This window comes from Heliconius melpomene, chromosome 7 (genome assembly GCF_056956725.1).
Source record: "Heliconius melpomene rosina isolate 202511_hmr_F chromosome 7, ASM5695672v1, whole genome shotgun sequence".
Taxonomy (NCBI): Eukaryota; Metazoa; Arthropoda; class Insecta; order Lepidoptera; family Nymphalidae; genus Heliconius; species Heliconius melpomene.
Window position 1 is genome coordinate 11747501 of NC_140395.1, and position 24998 is coordinate 11772498.

Genomic DNA, 24998 nt, shown 5'->3' on the forward strand with positions numbered 1-24998 from the left:
AAATGCGATAGAGAACGCACAGCGAGGAGACGTCTCTACGCAGAGCCAAAGTGTCAAGCCTTTCACAGCTTACTGGGTCCTTAATGATTCGAACAGCTCTACGTTGTATGCGATCAAATGGGTCAAGCTGATACTGGGGTGCACCAGCCCAGAGATGAGAACAGTACTCCATATGTGGCCGAACCTGAGCCCTATATAGGGCCAATCGGTGTTTTGGCGTGAAGTACCGTCTCGCTCTATTTATGACCCCCAATTTCTTCGAGGCCAACTTGGCCTTGCTTTCCAGATGATCACGATACTGACAGTCACTCGAAACATTAAGGCCCAATATGCTGATACTGGTTGCGGCTGAAAGGAGAGTGTTCTGAAAGACTGGCGATACGATAAATGGGATTTTTTTAGTGGTTAACGCGCAAACCTGTGTCTTCAGGGGGTTAAATTGTACCAGGTTCTTTTCACCCCATGAAGAGACATTCTCGAGGGATGTCCAACAGAAGACACAAGTTTATTTCGGCACTGTTCAGCGTTTTCCCGAGAAAGACTTGCGCGGCCGGAGTAAACAGCGTCCACCGTGCTGTCATCTGCATAGCAATGAATACTAGAATCTTCCAGCATGTCATTGATATGCAGAAGAAACAGCGTGGGGGACAGCACGCAGCCTTGGGAAACGCCTGCGTTCACGGGCATATGATTGGAGCAAAAACCGTCGACAGCGACCTTGATGCTACGCCCAGTGAGAAAGCTGGCGATCCACCTGCATAAGTTCTCGGGAAGCCCATAGGATGGAAGTTTAGCAAGGAGCGCCCTATGCCACACTCGATCAAAGGCCTTCGCCATGTCCAAACTAACTAACTACTTATAAGTAAAATGTTTAATTTTTAGTTTTTAGTGTAAATGCGATAGGTTGTGGGTTCGGTTTCCACTCGAGGAAATGAAATATTTAATATTGAAAATATTTCCCCGCTCTAGAAGCGAGGTAAAGCGCAGCATTGATACTCGCCAAATTTATGAGAAAGTTGTACATTTTTTGAAGACTACTAGACTTTTTGAAGATAAATTATTAAGTTAATTACAATTGTCAACCACAGTTTTAAAAAATTCTAGTCAAGTAATAAAATTTTTACTTTAGTACAAAAAGATATTTTAAAGTCAGTAGGTTACAGCGAAATCGTTCTACCAGCACCATCACGTACGAGCCGATCGCGATAACAATTCCAATGAACGATTATCGTTTTTTTACAAACGTCCTTGATACAAGCTCGGAAACGTATATTTCGAAGGATCCCACGTAGCCACAATAAAATGGATTATTTAGCTAGAAAATGAGTTTTCAGTATAATTTCGGTCCCATTTTTTTTCTATGTAATGTTATATATATATTAAATTAGAAAAGATGAGTTATATGTTTTGGTAGATTTTTACACGAATGCAAACTTTTAAAATAAATTTTGCTTTTTTAACTTGTTTAAAACATTATATTTATTTTATTTATCTTTCTATAATAACAAAAAAAAATGTATTCATAAAAGATTTTGAATATATATAGATTTTGTGGATAAAATAAAAATATGAATAATTATAGGAACGCAATACATAATATAAAGTGACAAGTGATAGTTTTCATAATCATATTTATATTAAAACAAACTAACTAACATGCAAATGAAGTAAACATGATTCTAACGTTAGCTTTAAGTTTTAGCCGCAATAAGAGTTAACCCGGCGTCGATCGTAAACGCCATTATGGTAAATTACTTTCGTTTCTTTATTATACGATCAAATTTAATGGCTAATGTCCTGCTAATGGATGGAAGCACCAAAGAGCCCTCTTAGCTTTTTTGAGAATACTTCCCACCCATAATGTAATTTTGGTTTCCCGACGGGATCGCTAAAGTGACACTGGCTTAAGATTTAAAATGGTTTTATTACAAGTAATTTTGTGTTAGCATTAGGGTTCAGAATGTCGATTATCTTGATACTAGCCAGTAGGAGCGTTACGCAAAAGTCACCTTCTGTTCTCAGTTGATATTTACGTTTTTATATATTTTCGTTGTCTTGTATATTTTAACAAAACTTGTAGTTCTTAGGACGAACTATTAGTAGTTCGTCCTAAGAACTAGCCTTAGGGCTATCGTGGCGTAAGTAAATGACAACAAATGTGATGTCTGTCGGTTCGACACCCATTCGAGGGAATCACATATTTACATTTCACAAAGGAACGGATTGTCTTAACTAGCGCAAGTAGATTCTCCCTATCTTATAAGGGATAGAAATGTGAATAAGGTTCCTAGAAAATTCTCCTAAATAAAGTGGAGAACGCAGTGTTTGTGCCCACCCTGCAACACGCAGAAACTAATAATAATAAATAAATATGGCTCTATGATCTGTTAATTAAAGAGAAAATGTTCTACCTCCATCAATCACAGTGCAGCGGAGAATTCTCAGGAGTACTCAGTAAAAGTTAGGAAATTATAAGCGATATTTGATTTGAATTCCAACAACGTATAACAATGTTTTGTCCCTACCAAGAATCTGTCGAGGTTTTGCGGTAAATTTATTTACCTACTTCCGTCGCACCGAGTTTTATATGAACAATACTAACTTTGTTCAAGTTGTTTAATTTGTATTGCCAAATTCAATTATTTGATTTTTCGATTAAATTCTTTTATGTTGATATTTGTTGTTAATTAATTATATTAGGAAATATTTTATTATTTATACACAAAATATGATAAAAAGTTCAATATATGTATTTATGTTAAGACGGGAAAAATGGAGAATGTTCCTCATGTCAGAAAAGCTGTGTGTCCTCCGAGTACGTTACAGAGTAGGCAGATTGCCTGGAAACCTAGTGTTAAGACACTGTGTTCCCGACACAGATACTTCCGTTCCCGATTTTCCATCGAATTCTGGAAGCATTGCGTGTTGAGTGGCAGAACTCAACGCCTCGCTTTCCCAACCAGATCGAGAAAATGAAAATATTAAATACTTGAGTGGGAATCGAACCGACAACTTGCCACATTTACAGTCGGACCGGCCCTACGCCACGACTAGCAACCTCAACCCTCGGTTATCTATATATATAAAAGGACTTGTCCTCACTGACTGAGGTAAGACGCACGCACAGCCGTAACCGCTGATGGTAGAAACGCGAAATTTGGACAGATGTTTACTTTCGTAATCTGGACATCCACTAAGAAGGGATTTTGAAAAATTTTAACCCTAAAGGGGTGTAATAGGGGTTCAAAGTTTGTATGGAAAAAAAATTAAATCGACACCGATTTTTATAAAATTTGAAATTTAGATTTTTAAAAGTATTTAATTGAACACGTGTTTCATCGTTTTCTAGAATCCTTCCCCTAAGGGTGCAAATAAGGGGTTGAAAGTTTGTGTAGAATTTTTTTAAATTGGCACAAATTTTTATAAAATTTGAAATTCAGACTCTTAAAAGTATTTAATTGAACACATGTTTCATGGTTGTCTAGAATTCTTCCCCTAAGGGTGCAAATAAGGGGTTGAAAGTTTGTATGGAAAAATCTTTAAATCGCCACCGATTTTTATAAAATTTGAAATTTAGACTCTTAAAAATATTTTATTGAACACATGTTTCGTGGTTTATTAGAATTCACCCCTAATTACGCAAGCGAAGCTGCGCGCGTCCGCTAGTTATATATAAAATTTTACCCGTAAAATATGAACCAAAAGTTATTTTGCAATATTAATTAGTAAGTAATATAGACAAATTATAATAAGTCAATAAAATAGATTTCAAATTAAATTTATTATTATCGAAAATTATATTTACTTAGCTGCCTAAAGTTTATACAGGCTTGTAGGGAAACTCGTATACGGAACATATTTAATACAAATATTTGTCTAGGTCCATTATTTTGACTCCGAGCCTGAGGGGTTTTAAGAAGTTAACTTTAGGATATGGGATGCTGTAAATATAAATGAAAACTTAGACAGAATTTTTGCTCGTTTTATATGAAAGGCTACGTTCATTTTTAAATATAAAAAAGTGGTCAAGAGCGAGTGGGATTTGAACCAAGGGTTTCGTAATAATTTCATCATTGCAAGTCAATGGGAAGTGGGTATCACTTATTAAAGTGGATGAACTTATTTTAAAATGTTGTACAAAATAAATTAGAGAATATATAACTTTGTATTGGTATCTTTTAATGTCTTCGTTTCTTCTTTTGATATATGGATCGCAATAAAAACTATTTTTCAATACTGATTTTTTTAAACTTTTTTTTGCTTATTTACAAGAAATCATTATCATTAAGTTTTAGCTACTATTAATATTACTATAAAATTATAAATCTTGTTTATGTATGACATAAGAAGATAAAAGCAAAAAAATGCCACATTTATTTTGTGAGCAGAATAGGGAAAAATTTAAATATGAGTTTACCCTAATGTCGTCAACCGCTATCTTATTATTTACGAGGTCATTTACATACACTATGTTATTTATACTAACGTTAAATAAGAACTAAATCTTAGACGCCCGCGAAGAAGCTGTTATCTTAATATTACTTCAGGCCATGAATAAATATCATAGCAATAGCAATCTATGAGAATTTCCATCGTTATATTCAAAATTTTTATTGGAATTTTAAAACGAAACTATACTTATCTATTGATTAGCTTCACGCTGTATTCCGCATGTAGCAGGGTAGGCTGAGGGTGTCTAGTGTTGAGATTCTCCGCTTCCCATTTTTCCTTTCAATTCTGACAGCATTGTGTGTTGAGTGGTGGAAATCAACGCCGCGCTTTCCTTTGACACCAGAGCGAAGAAATGAAAATATCAAATATTTCATTTCCTCGAGTGGGAATCGAACTCACAACCTACCACACTTGTGCCTCACCGCCATGACCGCCCTCAAACTGAATTATACTTATCGGGTACAAATAAATCAGATAATAAAATCCCCTCGGTGCTTCATAAAAGTCGCAAACCTCTTGAACACAGGTCACAAGTATGAAGTCATAAAAGACACGCCTATATTAAGTTATAAAACTTTTTCTTTACTACTTCTATTCTTTATGTTCTGTCCAAAATATTGTGTAAAAGTGTTTTCATACAAAATATTTTTTGAAACGTCTTTTATAAATACACCTATCCCTCGATTTACACGGTACTTTTTTACACGTTTTCGCTTTTACACGGTTTTCCAAATAAGTTTTTTTTTTGTTTTTATCGCACTCGTATAAATCGCTGCTTGGCTCAATATGAAGAAGTTTACAAAGATCTTACAAAAAATTCGAAGCAATTGTTAATAATCGATTTTATTACCATCTCTCATAATGTAAATATTTCTGCTTCAAACATCGAATCGGCACAAATAACTTCGAGTGATGAAAGTGAATTCAAACCTTCAATTCCGAAAAAAAGAATGAGAGCAATTTCTGACAATGATGAATGAAAATAAAACACCTTTGGTTTTATTTTTGTTCTTCTGTTTAATGTATTGTAATTAAATAAAAAAACAGTGTTTGCGTAATGTATTACTTATTTTAACCTGTCAATGCACGAATGCATTTTTTTCAATATTTTTAGGTGTATGCACCTAAAAAAATCACAACTGTTAAATATCAACATTATGCATTTTCTACAAGCTTTTCGATTTTCACGGTTTTGACTTGAAAATTTTTAATTTTCGATTTACACGGTTTTCTCAGGAACGTATCTACCGTGTAAATCGGGGGATAGGTGTATTGTATTATCTTATAGTATTTTTATATAAAAATAGCTTTACCGTCCCGTCGTTCGTTGTCGTTCATGATCTCGAGTAGAAATCGAACCCACAACCTTTCATGTTATTTATTAATGAAATAGCTAAATTATTTTTCTGTACAAAAGGCAGAGATAAGTTATTATTCTTTTTACCAGATCAAGGAAATGAAAATAATGAATTCCCCCGAGCGGGAATCGAACTCACAGTCGTTGTTTTTCCAGTCACATGCTATCGCTATAGCGACCATAACGATGCTTATTAGTATAAAAGAATAGTTTTTTTTTAACATTTTCTAAACAATGTAATCACGGGCATCACTGACAGAATAATTCGTAGTAAATCTTAAGTAAATAATATGGCGTGCACAAACTTGATTTTCTCCATTTATTCGGAGAAATAGTCTTTACTTATTATATTATATCGTTTGTTTCGAGGCACAGAACAACCTTTTAATGCACAATTGAATTTCCTGAAGGGATTTTATGGAATGAATAAAAGGGTAAACTTTTTTATTGTGGAACTGTAGTCTACGAAATATATTTGAATGTATTCAAGTAGCGTTTCTTTTTTGTTTTAATAATATAAGTTTTTTTGAGGCCAGTTTTGGTGCAAGGGCACAAATGTGTGATTGTAAATACGACAGGTTATGGGTTCGATTCCTATTGGAGGAAAAGAAATGTTTAATATTTTCATTTCTTAGCTGTGGTATGGAGGCAAATCGGCGCTGAGTTCTGCTACTCAACACTCAATGCTTCCAGAATTTGGTGGAAAATGGGGAACGTAGTGTCTTAACACTAGAGTTCTTCTGCCTACCCTTCTTTTCCCCTGCCTGCTGTGTGCGACATACAACGTGATGCTAAACAATAATTATAATTTAATTATTATCTATTTTATAAGGACATCTTCAAAAAATATACAAAAATCACTATAACAAAAGACAAAGCCAGTAAGAAGCTTAATTAGAAAATAAAATAATTTAGCAACAAAAAAACAGCTTACAATCGTAAGAAATAATTACGGTAATCATTTTTTAAGGGCACCCTATATAAAGACTTTTAATTAAGAGTTAACAGAAACTTATAAAGCTCCGTCTGTAGTGGCGTGGGAGGATACACTGTAATCTTTTCATTAAAGACGACGCTCAGTGGGAAATAAATTGCAAATAGAAAAAAAAGTATTAGCTACGACAATATTTAGAGATTACTTTAATTAGTAAGTTGAGATATTTTTGATTCAATTAAAGAAAAAAGGTTTAAACATTAGATAAGAATTTATCTTTTACGTGTTGGTTTATTTCGATCATTTATTCGAACGAAAACGATTTTAAGCTTTAGTGTACGTACAGTTCATTCAACAGTTTCTATTTTCAATTTCAATATATGAGAGAAATTAAAGTATGTAGTGTCTTAACACTAGGTTTTCCCTATCTAGGCGACATAAAGGGTGAATATGAAAAAGAAGTGTTCAAAATAAAGCGACAGCTAGTTTTAAGCAGCTGCATTTCTTATACAAAATATTTGTATTATATAAGTCTATAACTATTCCAGTCAAGCCAAATAAAATTAATTATTTACTTTAACTAGAACTGGAACATAAATGATTTTGAATATATATATATATATATATATATATATATATATATATATATATATATATATATATAGATTTTGTGAATAAAATAAAAATACAAATAATTATAGGAACGCAATACATAATATAAAGTGACAAGTGATAGTTTTCATAATCATATTTATATTAAAACAAACTAACTAACATGCAAATGAAGTAAACATGATTCTAACGTTAGCTTTAAGTTTTAGCCGCAATAAGTGTTAACCCGGCGTCGATCGTAAACGCCATTACGTTAAATTACTTTCGTTTCTTTATTATACGATCAAATTTAATGGCTAATGTCCTGCTAATGGATGGAAGCACCAAAGAGGCCTCTTAGCTTTTTTGAGAATACTTCCCACCCATAATGTAATTTTGGTTTCCCGACGGGATCGCTAAAGTGACACTGGCTTAAGATTTAAAATGGTTTTATTACAAGTAATTTTGTGTTAGCATTATGGTTCAGAATGTCGATTATCTTGATACTAGCCAGTAGGAGCGTTACGCAAAAGTCACCTTCTGTTCTCAGATGATATTTGCGTTTTTATATATTTTCGTTATCTTGTATATTTTAACAAAAGTCATTGTAGTTCTTAGATCGAACTACTAAGGCTATCGTGGCGGGAGTAAATGACAACAAACGCGATTTCTGTCGGTTCGACACCCAGTAGAGGGAATCAAATATTTGCATTTCACGAAGGAACGGATTGTCTTAACTAGCACAAGTAGATTCTCCCTTTCTTATAAGGGATAGAAATGTGAATAAGGTTCCTAGAAAATTCTCCTAAATAAAGTGGAGAACGCAGTGTTTGTGCCCACCCTGCAACACGCAGAAACTAATAATAATAAATAAATATGGCTCTATGATCTGTTAATTAAAGAGAAAATGTTCTACCTCCATCAATCACAGTGCAGCGGAGAATTCTCAGGAGTACTCAGTAAAAGTTAGGAAATTATAAGCGATATTTGATTTGAATTCCAACAACGTATAACAATGTTTTGTCCCTACCAAGAATCTGTTGAGGTTTTGCGGTAAATTTATTTACCTACTTCCGTCGCAACGAGTTTTATATGAACAATACTAACTTTGTTCAAGTTGTTTAATTTGTATTACCAAATTCAATTATTTGGTTTTTCGATTAAATTCTTCTGTGTTTTTATTTGTTGTTAATTAATTATATTAGAGAATTTTAATTACTTACAATATTTTATACATGTTTCTTATTTTATATTCTTTTCGTAGATTTATTCATTTACGATAGGATATTTTTTTGATAAAAATGAAGATAATGTGTGTGACCTCCTAAGCAGAGTAGGTAGATGGAGTTTGGAAACCTAGTGTTAGGACATTGAGTTCCCATTAAGATACTTCCGTTCCCGATTTTCCATCGAATTCTGGAAGCATTGTGTGTTGAGTGACTCAACCCTCGTTTATTATAAATAAAATTTTACCCGTAAAATATGAACCAAAAGTCATTATGAAATATTAATTAGTAATATAGACAAATTATAATAAGTCAATAAAATAGATTTCAAATTTAATTTATTACTATCGAAAATTATATTTACTTAGCTGCCTAAAGTTTATATAGGCTTATAGGAAAACTCGTATCGTATACGGAACATATTTAATACAAATATTTATCTAGGTCCATTATTATGACTCCGAGCCTGAGGGGCTTTAAGAAGTTAACTTTAGGATATGGGATGTTGTAAATATAAATGAAAACTTAGACAGAATTTTAGCTCGTTTTATATGAAAGACTACGTTCATTATGTTTAAAAAAGTGGTCAAGTGCGAGTGGGATTTGAACCAAGGGTTTCGTAATAATTTCATCATTGCAAGTCAATGGGAAGTGGGTACCACTTATTAAAGTAGATGAACTTATTTTAAAATGTTGTACAAAATAAATTAGATAATATATAACTTTGTATTGATATCTTTTAATGTCTTCGTTTCTTCTTTTGATATATGGATCGCAATAAAAACTATTTTTTAATATTGTTTTTTTTTTAATTTGTTTTTGCTTATTTACAAGAAATCATTATCATTAAGTTTTAGCTACTATTAATATTACTATAAAATTATAAATCTTGTATATTGTATGATATAAGAAGATAAAAGCAAAAAATGCCGCATTTATTTTGTGAACAGAATAGGGAAAAAATTAAATATGTATTTACCCTAAAGTCGTCAACCGCTATCTTATTATTTACGAGGTCATTTACATACACTATGTTATTTATACTAACGTTAAATAAGAACTAAATCTTAGACGCCCGCGAAGAAGCCGTTATCTTAATATTACTTCAGGCCATGAATAAATATCATAGCAATAGCAATCTATGAGAATTTCCATCGTTATATTCAAAATTTTTATTGGAATTTTAAAACGAAACTATACTTATCTATTGATCAGCTTCACGCTGTATTCCGCATGTAGCAGGGTAGGCTGAGGGTGTCTAGTGTTAAGATTCTCCGCTTCCCATTTTTCCTTTCAATTCTGGCAGCATTGTGTGTTGAGTGGTGGAAATCAACGCCGCGCTTTCCTTTGACACCAGAGCGAAGAAATGAAAATATCAAATATTTCATTTCCTCGAGTGGGAATCGAACTCACAACCTACCACACTTGTGCCTCACCGCCATGACCGCCCTCAAACTGAATTATACTTATCGGGTACAAATAAATCAGACAATAAAATTCCCTCGGTGCTTCATAAAAGTCGCAAACCTCTTGAACACAGGTCACAAGTACGAAGTCATAAAAAACACGCCTATATTAAGTTATAAAACTTTTTCTTTACTACTTCTATTCTTTATGTTCTGTCCAAAATATTGTGTAAAAGTGTTTTCATACAAAATATTTTTTGAAACGTCTTTTATAAATACACCTATCCCTCGATTTACACGGTACTTTTTTACACGTTTTCGCTTTTACACGGTTTTCCAAATAAGTTTTTTTTTTGTTTTTATCGCACTCGTATAAATCGCTGCTTGGCTCAATATGAAGAAGTTTACAAAGATCTTACAAAAAATTCGAAGCAATTGTTAATAATCGATTTTATTACCATCTCTCATAATGTAAATATTTCTGCTTCAAACATCGAATCGGCACAAATAACTTCGAGTGATGAAAGTGAATTCAAACCTTCAATTCCGAAAAAAAGAATGAGAGCAATTTCTGACAATGATGAATGAAAATAAAACACCTTTGGTTTTATTTTTGTTCTTCTGTTTAATGTATTGTAATTAAATAAAAAAACAGTGTTTGCGTAATGTATTACTTATTTTAACCTGTCAATGCACGAATGCATTTTTTTCAATATTTTTAGGTGTATGCACCTAAAAAAATCACAACTGTTAAATATCAACATTATGCATTTTCTACAAGCTTTTCGATTTTCACGGTTTTGACTTGAAAATTTTTAATTTTCGATTTACACGGTTTTCTCAGGAACGTATCTACCGTGTAAATCGGGGGATAGGTGTATTGTATTATCTTATAGTATTTTTATATAAAAATAGCTTTACCGTCCCGTCGTTCGTTGTCGTTCATGATCTCGAGTAGAAATCGAACCCACAACCTTTCATGTTATTTATTAATGAAATAGCTAAATTATTTTTCTGTACAAAAGGCAGAGATAAGTTATTATTCTTTTTACCAGATCGAGGAAATGAAAATAATGAATTCCCCCGAGCGGGAATCGAACTCACAGTCGTTGTTTTTCCAGTCACATGCTATCGCTATAGCGACCATAACGATGCTTATTAGTATAAAAGAATAGTTTTTTTTTAACATTTTCTAAACAATGTAATCACGGGCATCACTGACAGAGAATAATTCGTAGTAAATCTCAAGTAAATAATATGGCGTGCACAAACTTGATTTTCTCCATTTATTCGGAGAAATAGTCTTTACTTATTATATTATATCGTTTGTTTCGAGGCACAGAACAATATTTCATGCACAATTGAATTTCCTGAAGGGATTTTATGGAATGAATAAAAGGGTAAACTTTTTTATTGTAGAACTGTGTAGTCTACGAAATATATTTGAATGTATTCAAGTAGTATTTCTTTTTTGTTTATAAGTTTTTTTTTGAGGCCAGTTTTGGTGCAAGGGCAAAAATGTGTGACTGTAAACACGATAGGTTATAGGTTTGATCCTTATTGGAGGAAAATAAATATTTAATATTTTCATTTCTTCATTGTGGTATGGAGGCAAAGCGCGCCGTTGAGTTCCGCTACTCGACACGGAAAATGGTGAACGCAGTGTCTTAACACTAAATTTCCTCTGCCTACTCTTGCTGTGTGCGGCAAGGGAAAAGGACAACGTGGCTCTAAAAAATAACTAAACTTAATTATTATCTATTTTATAAGGACATCTTCAAAAAAATATACAAAAATCACTATAACAAAAGACAAAGCCAGTAAGAAGCTTAATTAGAAAATAAAATAATTTAGCAACAAAAAAGCAGCTTACAATCGTAAGAAATAATTACGGTAATCATTTTTTAAGGGCACCCTATATAAAGACTTCTAATTAAGAGTTAACAGAAACTTATAAAGCTCCGTCTGTAGTGGCGTGGGAGGACACGCTGTAATCTTTTCATTAAAGACGACGCTCAGTGGGAAATAAATTGCAAATAGAAAAAAAATATTAGCTACGACAATATTTAGAGATTACTTTAATTAGTAAGTTGAGATATTTTTGATTTAATTAAAGACTAAAGGTTCTATATCTTTATATTTTAAATAAGAATTTATCTTTTACATGTTTGTTTATTTTGATCATTTATTCGAACGAAAACGAATTTAATTTCTAAATATTTATTTCAATATAGTTTTTTAAGCGCTTTAGGGTACGTACATACAACAGTTGCTAATTTCAATTTCAATATATGAGAGAAAATGGAGAATGTAGTGTCTTGTAGGTTTTCTCTATCTAAGCGGCATAAAGGGTGGATATGAAAAAAGAAGTGTTCAAAATAAAACGACAGCTAGTTTTAGGCAGCTACGTTTCATATACAAAATATTTGTATTATATAAGTCTATAACTATGCCAGTCAAGCCATATAAAATGAATTATTTACTTTAGCACTAACTAGAACTGGAACTCTTTTAAATTAATTTTCATTTATCTTAATGTGTGAATTATGTCGGTCATTAAATTGCAAAAGACTTTACGCTGTCGTCAAAGCCGGCGTTGTCGATAATTTGATGCTATAGAAACTCATAGAGCCCGCCATTTAAAAGAATATTTGAATTTTAAAAGTAACATATACAAGTATATGTCAATTCTAATTAGAATCTTTCTTAAGCAGAGAGAATAAATAATAAAAATTAAATTGTATAATTTGTCTGAGGATGGTATCCTCAACCACCGTGCTTACAGGCGATGGCGGCTTATGGCGCCATGATAAGGTCTTTTCCCCTTTATCTCCTCATTATCTTATAACGAATATTTTAGCTGTATCTTTAGCAATTAATTATTTCTTTCATATTCGGAAGTTCCCATCTTAATTTTTTATATACGTATATATACTTCCATGAAAAATGCATGACAGACCAAATAACTTTTGTTTCATTATTATTTATAGTTTAAGATCGTGGAACGGTAGTAGGTTAGCCCCTACGGCTCTACATCAAGTGTGTCAGTCTAATATAAATTATAGGCACAGCCCTATAACTCTTGGCTATATAACAACAAAAAGAGTGAATGAAACAATTTTTCTCCGTCTAATAGTGTCAAGATGTGCTTGTTTAAACAGACAAATAATTTCTATTAATAATATTTTATTCATTTTAAATATTTTTTCCGCCGAAATCTGGAGGCATTGCTTGTTGATTGACGGAAGTCAACGAGCTTTACCTGAAATTAAAATAATAAATATTTAATTTCTTTGAGGTGAAATCGAATCCACAACCAATCGTGTTTACAGTCATACGCTAGTGCCCCTGCGCCACTACTGGCCTCTATAGGTAGACAGCTAGTTTTCATATATATAGGTTACAATTTCTTTATTTCATCACGTTTTATTTGACAATGCAGTAACACCTTTGTGAAACACTTGGCATAGTAGGTATGTCCTTTGTCTACGTACGAACAATTTGTGTTTTCGATACAAATAGGGGCTGAGTTGCCTAAAGGAACATAGGAAACTAAGTTCTCTTAGCTACCTTTCCAATTTAGAAAATTTGCTTGTTCTTACAAGGATTTCGAAATTTTCTTATGTTATTTTGCTAACCTATATCGCAGCAGGGTAGGCAGATGGAACCTAGTGTTAAGCCATTCCTCACTTTCCGCCAAATTTTCAATTTGAATGGCGGAACTAAACGCCGGTTAGGTTCCCTTTGCCTACCCTGTCGTGCGCGGGATAGAGCTTAAAGCTGATTTAATTTAATTTGATTTATTATATCACTTAGTACGTTACACGAAGTAAACTAATCACAACTAGTACACATTTAGTATGTAGAAGGACGTGACGTGGACGTGTTCGTGTCACGTCTAGTTGGATAGTTGATATAGTAATGTGTTTTCAAATTAAATTTAGATTACTCATGCAACCAGTTGAGCAACAAGTTTGGTAAGGAATGGAAGCAATGTGGAAGAAAATGTTAGCTATTTATACTATACTAGATTTTATTCACGGATTTGCCTGCGTAGTCAATTGAAATTAAAAGTTATGTATGAACTTATTAAATATGAACTAAGTATATATATTAGTTAGAAATATATAACTTATGAAATATGAATTATTATCTATTAAAAATTTTTTGTACGTTTTCTACAAAAGTATCTTTCTTTAAAAAGATCATATAAATACATGCTTAAATACAACGATGTTTTGCGTTTCCTATATAAACGATTGGTTACACAGTTTTAAGGCGCTAAACTCGAAGCAAAGTATAAAATAAGATGAATATAACAGCGTTTGCCACCACCGACTAATTTTATTAGTTTATGCCGAGAGGGCAGACTCTACGGAAATTAATTTTGCAACGTATAAACCTATCCACTAGCTCATTGGAAAACTTGCAAAAAATAGTTTAAGATTACTCAAATGGATCTTGTAACAAAATTGTAAGATTTTTTGAAATAGGTTCAATATTTGTTTCAATTAGCGACTTTTTAAGTAATTTAATTTTAGCATTTCTTTATATTGAGCACTGTATGATTTTATATCAATACTTAGTGTTAGTGCACCAATGTTAGAATAAACTTAAAATTTACGTCTCCTTCTTCGCCACTTAACATGCATGGGTTTCCTCTGCACATGCTTTGCAAGAAACGTCTTTATGAAAGCATAAAATATTATTTATTTATAACATTGATTATAACAATACTTTGGTGTTTTGTTTTTAGGGTCCCGTATTCATAAGGTAAAACGGGAACTTAATTTTAAGACTTTACTGTCTATTCAAAAAAAGAGAACCAGTACATACTAAAAAAGATAATAAAATAAATATTTGAAAGGACATAATATAACAAACGTTATTTTTGTGCTCGTATTTTGTAGATAGTAGTACAGAACCCTTCGGGCATGCGTGCAATTCGCACTTGGCTGTTTTTCTACCACAGATTCAATTATCATCCATAACCTAAAGTTTGATATACGATACTTATAAAGCTCTCTATCTATGTATTACTACATATTTTCACGAATTCTACTACTAGGAACACTGCTGGGTGGTAAATACGTTTGTGTTAGATCGATATTACTGCATATTTAAAATGCTCCCGTAAAGAAAGCTGTGCTGGTCACGTAATGCTAGCCTAGACTATAGTAATAATACAAATATTTTCCATTTTATCTTAAACTATTATCAAATAATAATTAATTGCTATATTATAGGAGGCCGTCTTGGCACAAAGGCACAAATGTGTGACTATAAGCGCGACTGCTTGCGGGTTCGATCCCCACTCGAGGAAATGAAATATTTATAAAAATGTATAATGATAGGCAAAGAGAACCTAGTTTCACGTACTATTCGTTCCCATTACCCCAGTTCCATTCCCCAATTTTCGCCTAATTTTCGAAGCATTTTCGAAGCAACCTATAATCAACGCGTTCACAGCTGCAAGCGAATGTTCCTGTGCCACGTCTGGCCTCTGGGTTCCCAGTAAAAAAAGTCCCTGAAAAAAAAAGCAAAATCTAATCCACAACCGTCGCGTTTACACGCTTGTGCCCGGCGCTATGACTGCTTTAATATATATTTTTATTAATATTAAATATTAAAAAACAGCAAAAGAAGTTAAACACGCGTACTTACCTTAAAAGAAAGATAGTACATGCACTGCATTTTCATTATGAAGCGAAAGACATAAACGTCGTAAACGTTAAGAGCCCACCGCAATAAACGCGAAACGAAAAAGTAGAGTAAGAAAACAAAACAAAAGCAAGCCTTTACTCTCTTTTTATTCTCAAGACCTCTCATAGCCTGGGTAATTGTTTTAACTCTCTGATTTCATTTGTTTCAAATGTTAGTTGAAAACGTAAATTTTTACGTTATATTTAAAGAGTTTTATTAATCTTTTTTGGGTTTTGGGTTAATTATTATTGTTATCACTACAGGAAAAACAAATAGAGTTTTTCTTTATTAATTATTTTAAATTCTGATCATTTATTTATTTTTATATAGTTGAAGCATAGTTTGTCAACATATTTTAGTCAATTAAGTACAAGGTACATTTTCCGGCTTGTCTATATACATATAAGTTTTTATACAATATTTTTCTTATATTAATTGGGGATGGAGTGTCTTATCACTAGGTTCCCTCTTCTTACGCTGTTATTTACGGGATACATAGATTATATATTTTTTTTATAAATACTGTAGAAAAGATCATATTATCAACAGTAAACTTCTACAGTTTTAACATTATTATGAAGTTGAGGACGTCCTTTGAGGCATGAACATTTTCTTTTTAATTTTTAAACAATTTGATGAAAAAAACGATGTTTGCAATAAAATAAATTTTTAGTTGTCCTAAATTTCGAATACTCTATATATCAACACTAAGCTTATAAATTTTGCATGAGTTTACAAAATATATATACAAATATGCTCTGGCTCTTATTCTCTTTGACACTGTGAGTCGTTTTTCACGTTATACTAATGAAAATTTAGTTTTAGAGCTTTTTTGTGTTATGTTTGACGCTGATTTAATACTACCATTTAAAATGTATGAGGCCAGTCATGGCGTAGAGGCACCAGCGTGCAACCGTAAGCGAGATAGGTTGTAGGTTCGATTTCCAGCTGAGGAAATTAAATATTTCTATTTTCTCTCTGTATTTACTATTATTATTTACTATTTTGTGTGCGTGTCTTACTTAACATTAGATTTCCAGATTCGCTTTCTCTATCCTATTATACTTTTCTTTTCGTCATTTTATTTTTACATTTAGGGAAGGGCTCTAAGTAGAGAACGATATTATAAAGAATAAAGTAAAAACCATTGTCCTTCACTTACCATCCCTTTTAGAAGGGTCGTTTTATTAGGATATAAAAAATGACTGTCTGCAGGATTCGTATTAGTAATATAAGTGATAAGTAAGATACTACGGCAGAAGGGAGTAAAAAGATCAATATCTAATATATAAGTGGTCGTAAATAATCCATATATTATTAGATGAAGCAAAATCTTCATGTAGAATGCTAATATTTTTTAACTGATGCATACATTAAATTAATTAAATAAATATAATTCACTATTTTTGTATAGAGTGACATACACGTTACTAGGCAACGCGTATAGTTCGCGTCAATTCGTTCTCTAGTATACTCGTAGACAACGAATTGACGCGAACACTTATCTCAGGATTGCGAGGAAGTATCAAGCTGAAATTAATACCAAACGTTCAGGTTGAGGGTCTCTTGAAGCACAAAAAACAACTTCTAAGTCAACGTAATCAAATGATACTAGCATTTATGCCTCGTTTTTGTTGCATTTTGGCACGAAGTGAAAACTTAAAAAATACGAAAAGTGAAAATTTTTAGGTATTTCATAAGAAAAAAACATTAGAAACTTATAACTGTAGTTTATTTCATACAAAAAGAGTGCATACACCTGCAAACATATCACAAACTTTTAATTCAGTAATTCCGCTACAGGCAACCCACGCGATTACAGAATCTCATAATCCTGGCAACACTTAATTGAGGCAGTTTGCGTGAACAAGTAAAACGACTGGCTGTAACATACAATTATATGGAGCCGGCTTAATATTAAGGAAATTAGCTTTCGTCGGAGAACTCACCATATGCTTGCTATTTTTATATACGTACTTATATATTTATAGAATTGATAATTTAAATAAAGAAACAGCTCTAAATGGAGATTAAGGCCCTCGTGGAGTACAAGATTCGATTCTCATTTGAGGGAATGAAATATTTAATATTTTCATTTCCTCGCTCTGGTAAGGAGACAAAGCACAGAGTGGAACCCCGCCATCAGCAAAAAATCAACAAAAAAGAAATCCCGAGACATCTCAACGGCACGCTTTGTCTCGTCAGAGTGAAGAAATGAAAATATTAAATATTTTGTTTCCTCGAGTGGAAATCGAATCCACAATCTGTTGCGCTTACAATCCCACGTTTGTGTCTAGTAAATTTGCATTTAATATAAAGAGCCAGATTTAAAAGCGATTAAAACATTTCAACGTAGCAAATTATATTTTTCAATTTCGCTATAGCCAGTATTGGGTCCCCAGAGTAGAACAGGCGGTCACGACCGGCATACGAAAACAACCCAATTAAAACTTGGTGATCGCTCCGTCACTCCCACGTTTGATTTCGTGTTATTGGAAACAACTCTTGTATTCTCTTATAAAATTGTTTTGAAAATGCTAGAGTATAAGAGAGTTTACGAATTATTAAAAAGAATTGCTATACATTTTTAATTTTTTTTTTCGTTTTCGTTCTGGTGTCAAGGCTAAGCGCATTCTTGAGCTCTGCCACTCAACACACAATGCTTCCAGAATTAAGCAAAAAATGGGGAGCAGAGTCTCTTGACACTTGGCTCCCTGTGCTCAACTTGCTACATGCAGTGTACAGCGAGAAGCTGAAAAAAAATATATTTAATATTTTTAGTTCAGCCATAGAAAGGTATATCAAAGGACTTGCGAGTAATAATAACGATATTCGATACCCTCAAGCATTTTAGAGCAAGCTTTGATCTATTGGAAAATTAATATCGAAATATGACAAAATTGTTTCGATTTCATTTGTATAGAAAACCATTCAATATGATATTGTATTTATAATAATAGATCAATTTAATAAAAATATCAATCGTAGAATTGTAAGAATTTAAACGAAAGATGAAGATAGAAATTATAAATTACGTATAAGTAAGAAATTGTTGTGGGAAATGAGTGTCTTCTCTGATAGAATTCAGCGAAAAGTGGGAAGGAGAGTATCTTAACATTAGGTGTTTTAACACTTACCTACCCTGCCACCAACGGGATCAGCGTGAAGCTGAAAAAAAACATTTCATTATAATTAATAGAAATTGAAACACAACCATTATCCAGATTAGAAATGACTCCAATGCATCTTTAGAGAGTAAATTTTTATATCAGAAATATAAAAAATAGCTAGATTTTAAAATAACCTATAAAATTGCAATACAAAACTATAGGGAATTCGGAAGCTAATTTGTACTCTACTCTTGTTTGCGTATCGCGTTCGAAGTCAACCGCCGTTATAATCGGTTTTCGATAAACTCAGGAAATAACAATTTGTATTTCGTTCCATTCCTATCGTACTTTGGTCATTTCGATGTTCTCTTTGTAACGAGGCCGGTACTCGGAGTCGAGTGGAGTCAAGAGCGTGGAGTGACTCCAGGCCTTTGGTAAATTAAATTCACTTAAAGTACTTTAAATACCATTTGCAATCTATGTTTATCTAACTTAGAGTTTGAGGGTGTTTGATAACTTTTATGTTTAGATTTTTTTATTTCTCTTATAGAATAAAGATGATTAATTAAATATCATTTAAAGCTGCTAGTCTACTTAATTGTAAATAATATAGGATTTATCAATATTTTTTTTTTCAACTAACGACATGGTTATTTTTCAATTCTCTATTTGAATAATGAATATTTTGAATTGAAATTTGATATGTAACGTAAATAAATATATTAAATTAATGTTTTTAAAATTTGAATTAAACACTAGCAACATAAAAACCGGGAGAGTTGGACACGACGAAAAAAAAACGATTTCACGGTTCATGAGATTGGTGACTGATGGACAAACAAACATACGGCGGAGTCTCAGTGATCACCATTTGGGTGTGGTACTCTAATAAACGATTAAAACTATCTTTATTAAAATCAACAACAAGCTTAATTAATTATATATATTTTAATATAATAAAATTAACCCTACATCATCAATCCACACAAAGGTGTATTGTCAACGCCCATAATCTCCCGTTTCTTCACCAGTGATTGCGAACAATTGGGTTAATCGCATCGTTAATAAATAAGCTAGAGCGCTCTCTCCCAGCTTGATGCTTGCCTAAATGCAATCCTGACTGCCGAGCCCAACAAACCACGCTGGTTAATGGCTTTGTTAACGATAGATGGATGTTTTATGAGTTTTCGTAAAATTGTAAATAAAAACTAGACAAAAATAACACTGTTTACACTTCATTCTCCACATTCCGTTAAATTTTTGAGATATTGTGTATTTAGTGGCGGAACTCACCCAAGCTTTTTGTCTTGTGTGTGTGTCAAGACAAAAAGCGCTCTGTTAAGAGCGAGGAAATGAATATATTAAATATTGTTTTTCCCTGAGTGGGAATCGAACTCACAACCGTCACATTTGCAGTCGCACGCTTGTGTGCTTGAGGCACGATGCAGGACGGCCCAAAATATTTGAAATTCAAAAATATAAAAGCATATAAGGGTAGGCAAACCATAAAGGCAGAACCTAGTCCCCCCAATTATCTAGACGTGGTAAGTGGCGGAGCTCAACACTGCGCTTTGTATTATAGAGCGGGGAAAATGTAAATACTTTTTACATATATCTATAATCGGATACACCACCATCGCGTTTACAATTACTAACATATTTTCAATATCCTGCCCGATGTCCTACTTTGCAAAATCATAAATAACAGCAACATGCCATATGACTTTTAATGAAAAAAGGGGAAACAATTAAGGGGTTGCAGGAATTTTGAAATAAAAAAAAAACGATTTTTTTAATTGAACGAAGATTAAGCTCAAATGAAATGTTACGCTTGAACAATACTGAATTATTCCTGTATCGCATTCGAAATTAAACAGCGCATTTAAAATTCCGATAAAATTACTTCCAACGTGATTTGCGTCCGCGACGGCTGTGGAATACCTACAGTATCTATATAGGACCTTTTGTTTAATATTATGCCTTTTGCTTTTGTGTATGGAATATTTTTAATTTTCTATAGTAAATAAGCTTGCAATTTTTTTATAAATAAGTTTTTCTGATTTATTTAAATTTTGATTGCATTTTATATATTGTGTGATATTTTTTTTTATGTTAAGGACAAGTGAGCCAGTCGTGAATGTGATAGGTTGTAAATTCGATTTCCACTCGAGGCAATGAAATATTGCTCTGGTAACAACGCGAAGCGAGGCGTTGGGTTACGAAATTTAACAAGTAATACTTCCTACTTCGGCGGAAAGTGGGAACGAAGTGTTTTAGCACTAGGGTTCCCAGTTCCTCCTGCCACGTGCCACAAGTAGGTAGTAATTGATCCTTAAGTTATAAACAAATATAGTATTTAATTACAGTGATATAATATTTACCTATTAATTTTCGACTACCAATACTTAAATGATATCAAAGTCCTCTCGATTGCAAACTACATGATGTTACCCAGCTTTTAAGACTATCAAACCATTTCATCCTTTACTGCGCTAAGTCATTAATATTAAAATTCACGTTTAGAACGTTCCACTAAAACTTAGTTGGTTTCTCGATTAAGCATACAAAGTAACCTGTAGCAGCTTACCGTTACTCGAACACTTACTACAAACGTTCTATATTATAGTTTAATTAACTTCACTCCGCAGGATAGGCAGAGAAAATGTAGTGTTAAGACACTCCCTTCCTCACTTTACGCTGAATTGTGGAGGGATTGCGTGTTGAGTGGCGGAATTCAGCGTTGGGCTTTTACCTTTGTGTTAGAGCGAAGAAAATGAAAATATTAATACATAATAATTTATTCCCTCGAGTGGGATTTGAAACCACAACCGTCGCGTTACAGTCAAACCCTTGTGCCACTGGGCTACGACAGCCCCATATATTCGGTTAGTATGTAAATTAGGGGTCTCTGGTAAATCGATCAGTTAAGGGATATGAAATGTGGGACAAACATTTTGAATAGCCATTTCATATAAAATCTATAGATGGTGCTATAGGGAAGGTCACCTCATCCCATGTGATAAAATGAAAAAGCTAATGTTGGGAATCCTCTGATGAAAAGGGTTCTGATAATTTGCATATTTTTGTGCTAGATTTAAACCTGTTATCTCTATTGGTGGGATTAAAATTTTGTAACTAGGGACGATTATTTTTAATAGTAAGTTTATGTAAAGTACGGCAAGTAGAGATTTTAATGTTTATTTCTTTATGGTTCACCAACTAGAGATAATTTAACTAATTATACTTATTATGATAAAAAAGTAATAAATTATATTAAAATTATATTTAGATAATTTTAAAATCTTCATTCAATTAAACCAAATATATTACAGTGACTTAATTTTACTAGTGTTTGACATAAAAGTGCCAAAATATGAATATAAACTTCAAAGTGCTAAAGTGTAAAGTGCCAAGTGAAAAATGTTGAATGGGACCGAAAAGGGGGGGCTGTCCCTCCAATCCTCTCCTGTAAAAGTGTCCCCATCGCCTGTGAGGGCGTCATCTAGTCCAGTGAGAGCCCCATCTTCGCCCTTGAAATCTTCATTATCCCCTGCAGGAAAGCAAAGATCGCCACGACGTTGCCAGTTCGCTGCACCAACTGAAGATGCTAGGGACAAATGTGGAACATCATGGCTGTGCAGACGGGGTGCTGGAGCAGAAACTGGAGAAGATTCAGGATCTGAATCCCCTGGCCCAAGTGCACCGATTCCTCAAGCCTGTGAGGAATCAGCTCCGCCGCCCAAGAATTGCTTCAGATTAGTTATGTTAGGGTAAGATGTAATATATTTATTTATTATACATTTTTTTTGCACCAAATAAGTAAAACATCACATTTAGATGATAAATATATAAGCGAAGTAAGATTTTCTTATAAAAAAATTACGTCACTGTTGAAACCATCACGGTAGAGTTGATTTATTAAGGACGATTGATTATACGATAAGGGCTAAAATCTCATACGTTGGCAAATTGAAAATACATGTAATTTCGATTTTACGAGTCAAATCTTTATTGGTGACAAAATGGAAAAAAAATAACATTAAAAATACAAAAAAGTAAAATACAAAGCAGCGAATAAAATATATTTTATTACATTTATTTTGAACGCAATAAGCATTTCAATCAAATTGAATTCGACATTAACATCGATACCCTTTCAGCGTTCACCAATTTACGCAAATAATTTTAAATCGTGTTAGGCATATGAAAGTAGTACTTAACGCGTCCCTAATATTCGCATGGTAATTTTTTTTTTAAATTATTTTTAGTGTCACGTTGCATCCCTCACATAGCAAGGTAGGCAGAGGGAACCTAGTGTTAAGATATTCCCTTCTTCACTTTTCGCCGAATTCTGGAGAATTGCTTTGACACCAGAGCGAAGAAAGTGGAAATATTACATAGGTATTTAATTTTTCCAGTGGAAATTGAACCCACACACATTACATTCATACTTCGTGGTTTTGGACCCTGATAATGGATCTAAAGCAGTAATAAATCACTGCTGACAATCCGCAATGGACCAAATTGCAAATTCCGCGTTGAAGCGTTCGCTCTGATTACCATCTCCGTAGCCGAATACATCACAGGGGCCCGTACTAAGTACTCTCTCGATGGGTTTTCGATACATTGTATGTTTTACAACACATTCTAATACAATGTATTTATCTTTTGTGTAAATTTACTCATTTATTTTGTTAATTTTGAATTATCTCGTGTAATCTTTATTGATGTTTTCTCGTTTCTCGTTTTATATAATGGAAAATTATATCTGAATTGTTCACAGTTCGAAAATTCTTTATAAAAAACAGACAAAACAACACGGAGAATTTATTATGCGATGAAGAAAGGCTTTATCCGAGCTGCAAATTGATTGTTTTTCATCAAAAAAGAAACCTTAACATTAAAAACTATGCTCGTTATTTAATTGTGAAAATAAAATAAAATCAAAAACAGACGGGGGAAGGAAATCAGTTAAAATATGTCTCTATACGTATCCATGAATAATATAAACTTTAGCGCAATTTATATTTTAATTTGATTTTATTTAACTGAAACAAATTTAAGCGATTTGATGATATTATCTCAAATAAAAGACTAGAAATTGTAGCCACTAAATCCGCTTTCGTAAACGGATTCGATTTTACGTAATCCGTAAAATGTATTTTTTTCCGGTGTCATAGGTATTTCGAGAAATACTCTTATAGTGCTTCCCTATACTTCCCAAGGAACCTGCATGTCAAACTTCAGCACCTGCATGTCAAACCGGAAGAGTTTTATATGGGCAATAATTTTATGGATTGGATAAAAGACATTAAATAATTCATCGAAAATCGAGAATAATACGTATTTTTTATAATAATCGAAATAAAAATATTTTTTTATAGTAACATTCCTTAGTAACTCTTATTTCGATACTTGAACAATGTTAGTGGAGGCCTACGATGGGATAGTTTGCGTAGCACTCGGCACATCATCAATGATTCCGATATTTAGGATTGAGATAGCTTTCATTGATTTTTTAATTAATTAGCACAAATTTAATAGTGTAGTCACTAAACGTTCGTAGTCTTTATATTTTCGAGTAATTGCGTATTGTGTGACGGAGTTCAACGCCAGGTTTGTCTTATTATGAGAGCGAGGTAATTAAAGCAATTCCTTTCCACTGGGCGAACATGAATTAAGAAATATATAGCTTATTAATGATTTAAAGTAATACAGTCCATTTTCTATTTCCGGAACATTAAAATATATCTCAAAGTGCTTGAATTAACTTAATATAAACAATTTGTGTAGCCAGACGGGTGAAACATGTCTATTATAAATTTATATAACGTCGTTTACTATTACAAATTTCCATATAAAAATGGATTAACTAAGTATAGTTTGTATTAAATAATAATAATATGTTATAGCGTCAAAAAAAATATTAATAAATAAAAAAACTAATAATATTCAAGTTGCAATATTCAATTTTTCGACGATTCAAAAGTGCTTTTAATAGTCTATTTGAATAAAGAATATTTTGAATTTGAATATATTTTACAATTTGAATGAATGAATGAATGAATCATTCGTAAATCTTTTTCATTTTTATTTTGTATACACAGTATTAGTATACGAACAAATTACATACAAACACCTATACATACTTATAGTGTAGAGAGGAATGGTTCATTACGTAAATGATGGCAGAGCCGATCCGTCTATAGTTCACACCTT

General features: G+C 32.7%; 1 protein-coding gene across 2 annotated transcripts in view; it reads left to right on the forward strand.

Annotated features, from left to right (window-relative positions):
• The window catches only part of LOC146537875 (GTP-binding protein Rhes), a 45150-nt gene that overhangs the window by 3104 nt on the left and 17048 nt on the right, over window positions 1–24998 (forward strand). The window contains exon 2 of one of the 2 annotated variants that reach the window (XM_085188602.1): window positions 22112–22549. In XM_085188602.1, the coding sequence (XP_085044728.1) occupies window positions 22200–22549 (350 nt within the window). In that variant the 5' untranslated portion in view covers window positions 22112–22199. Of the gene's footprint in view, window positions 1–22043; window positions 22550–24998 lie in introns of those variants that run through there. The other variant, XM_085188603.1, reaches the window with a different exon arrangement.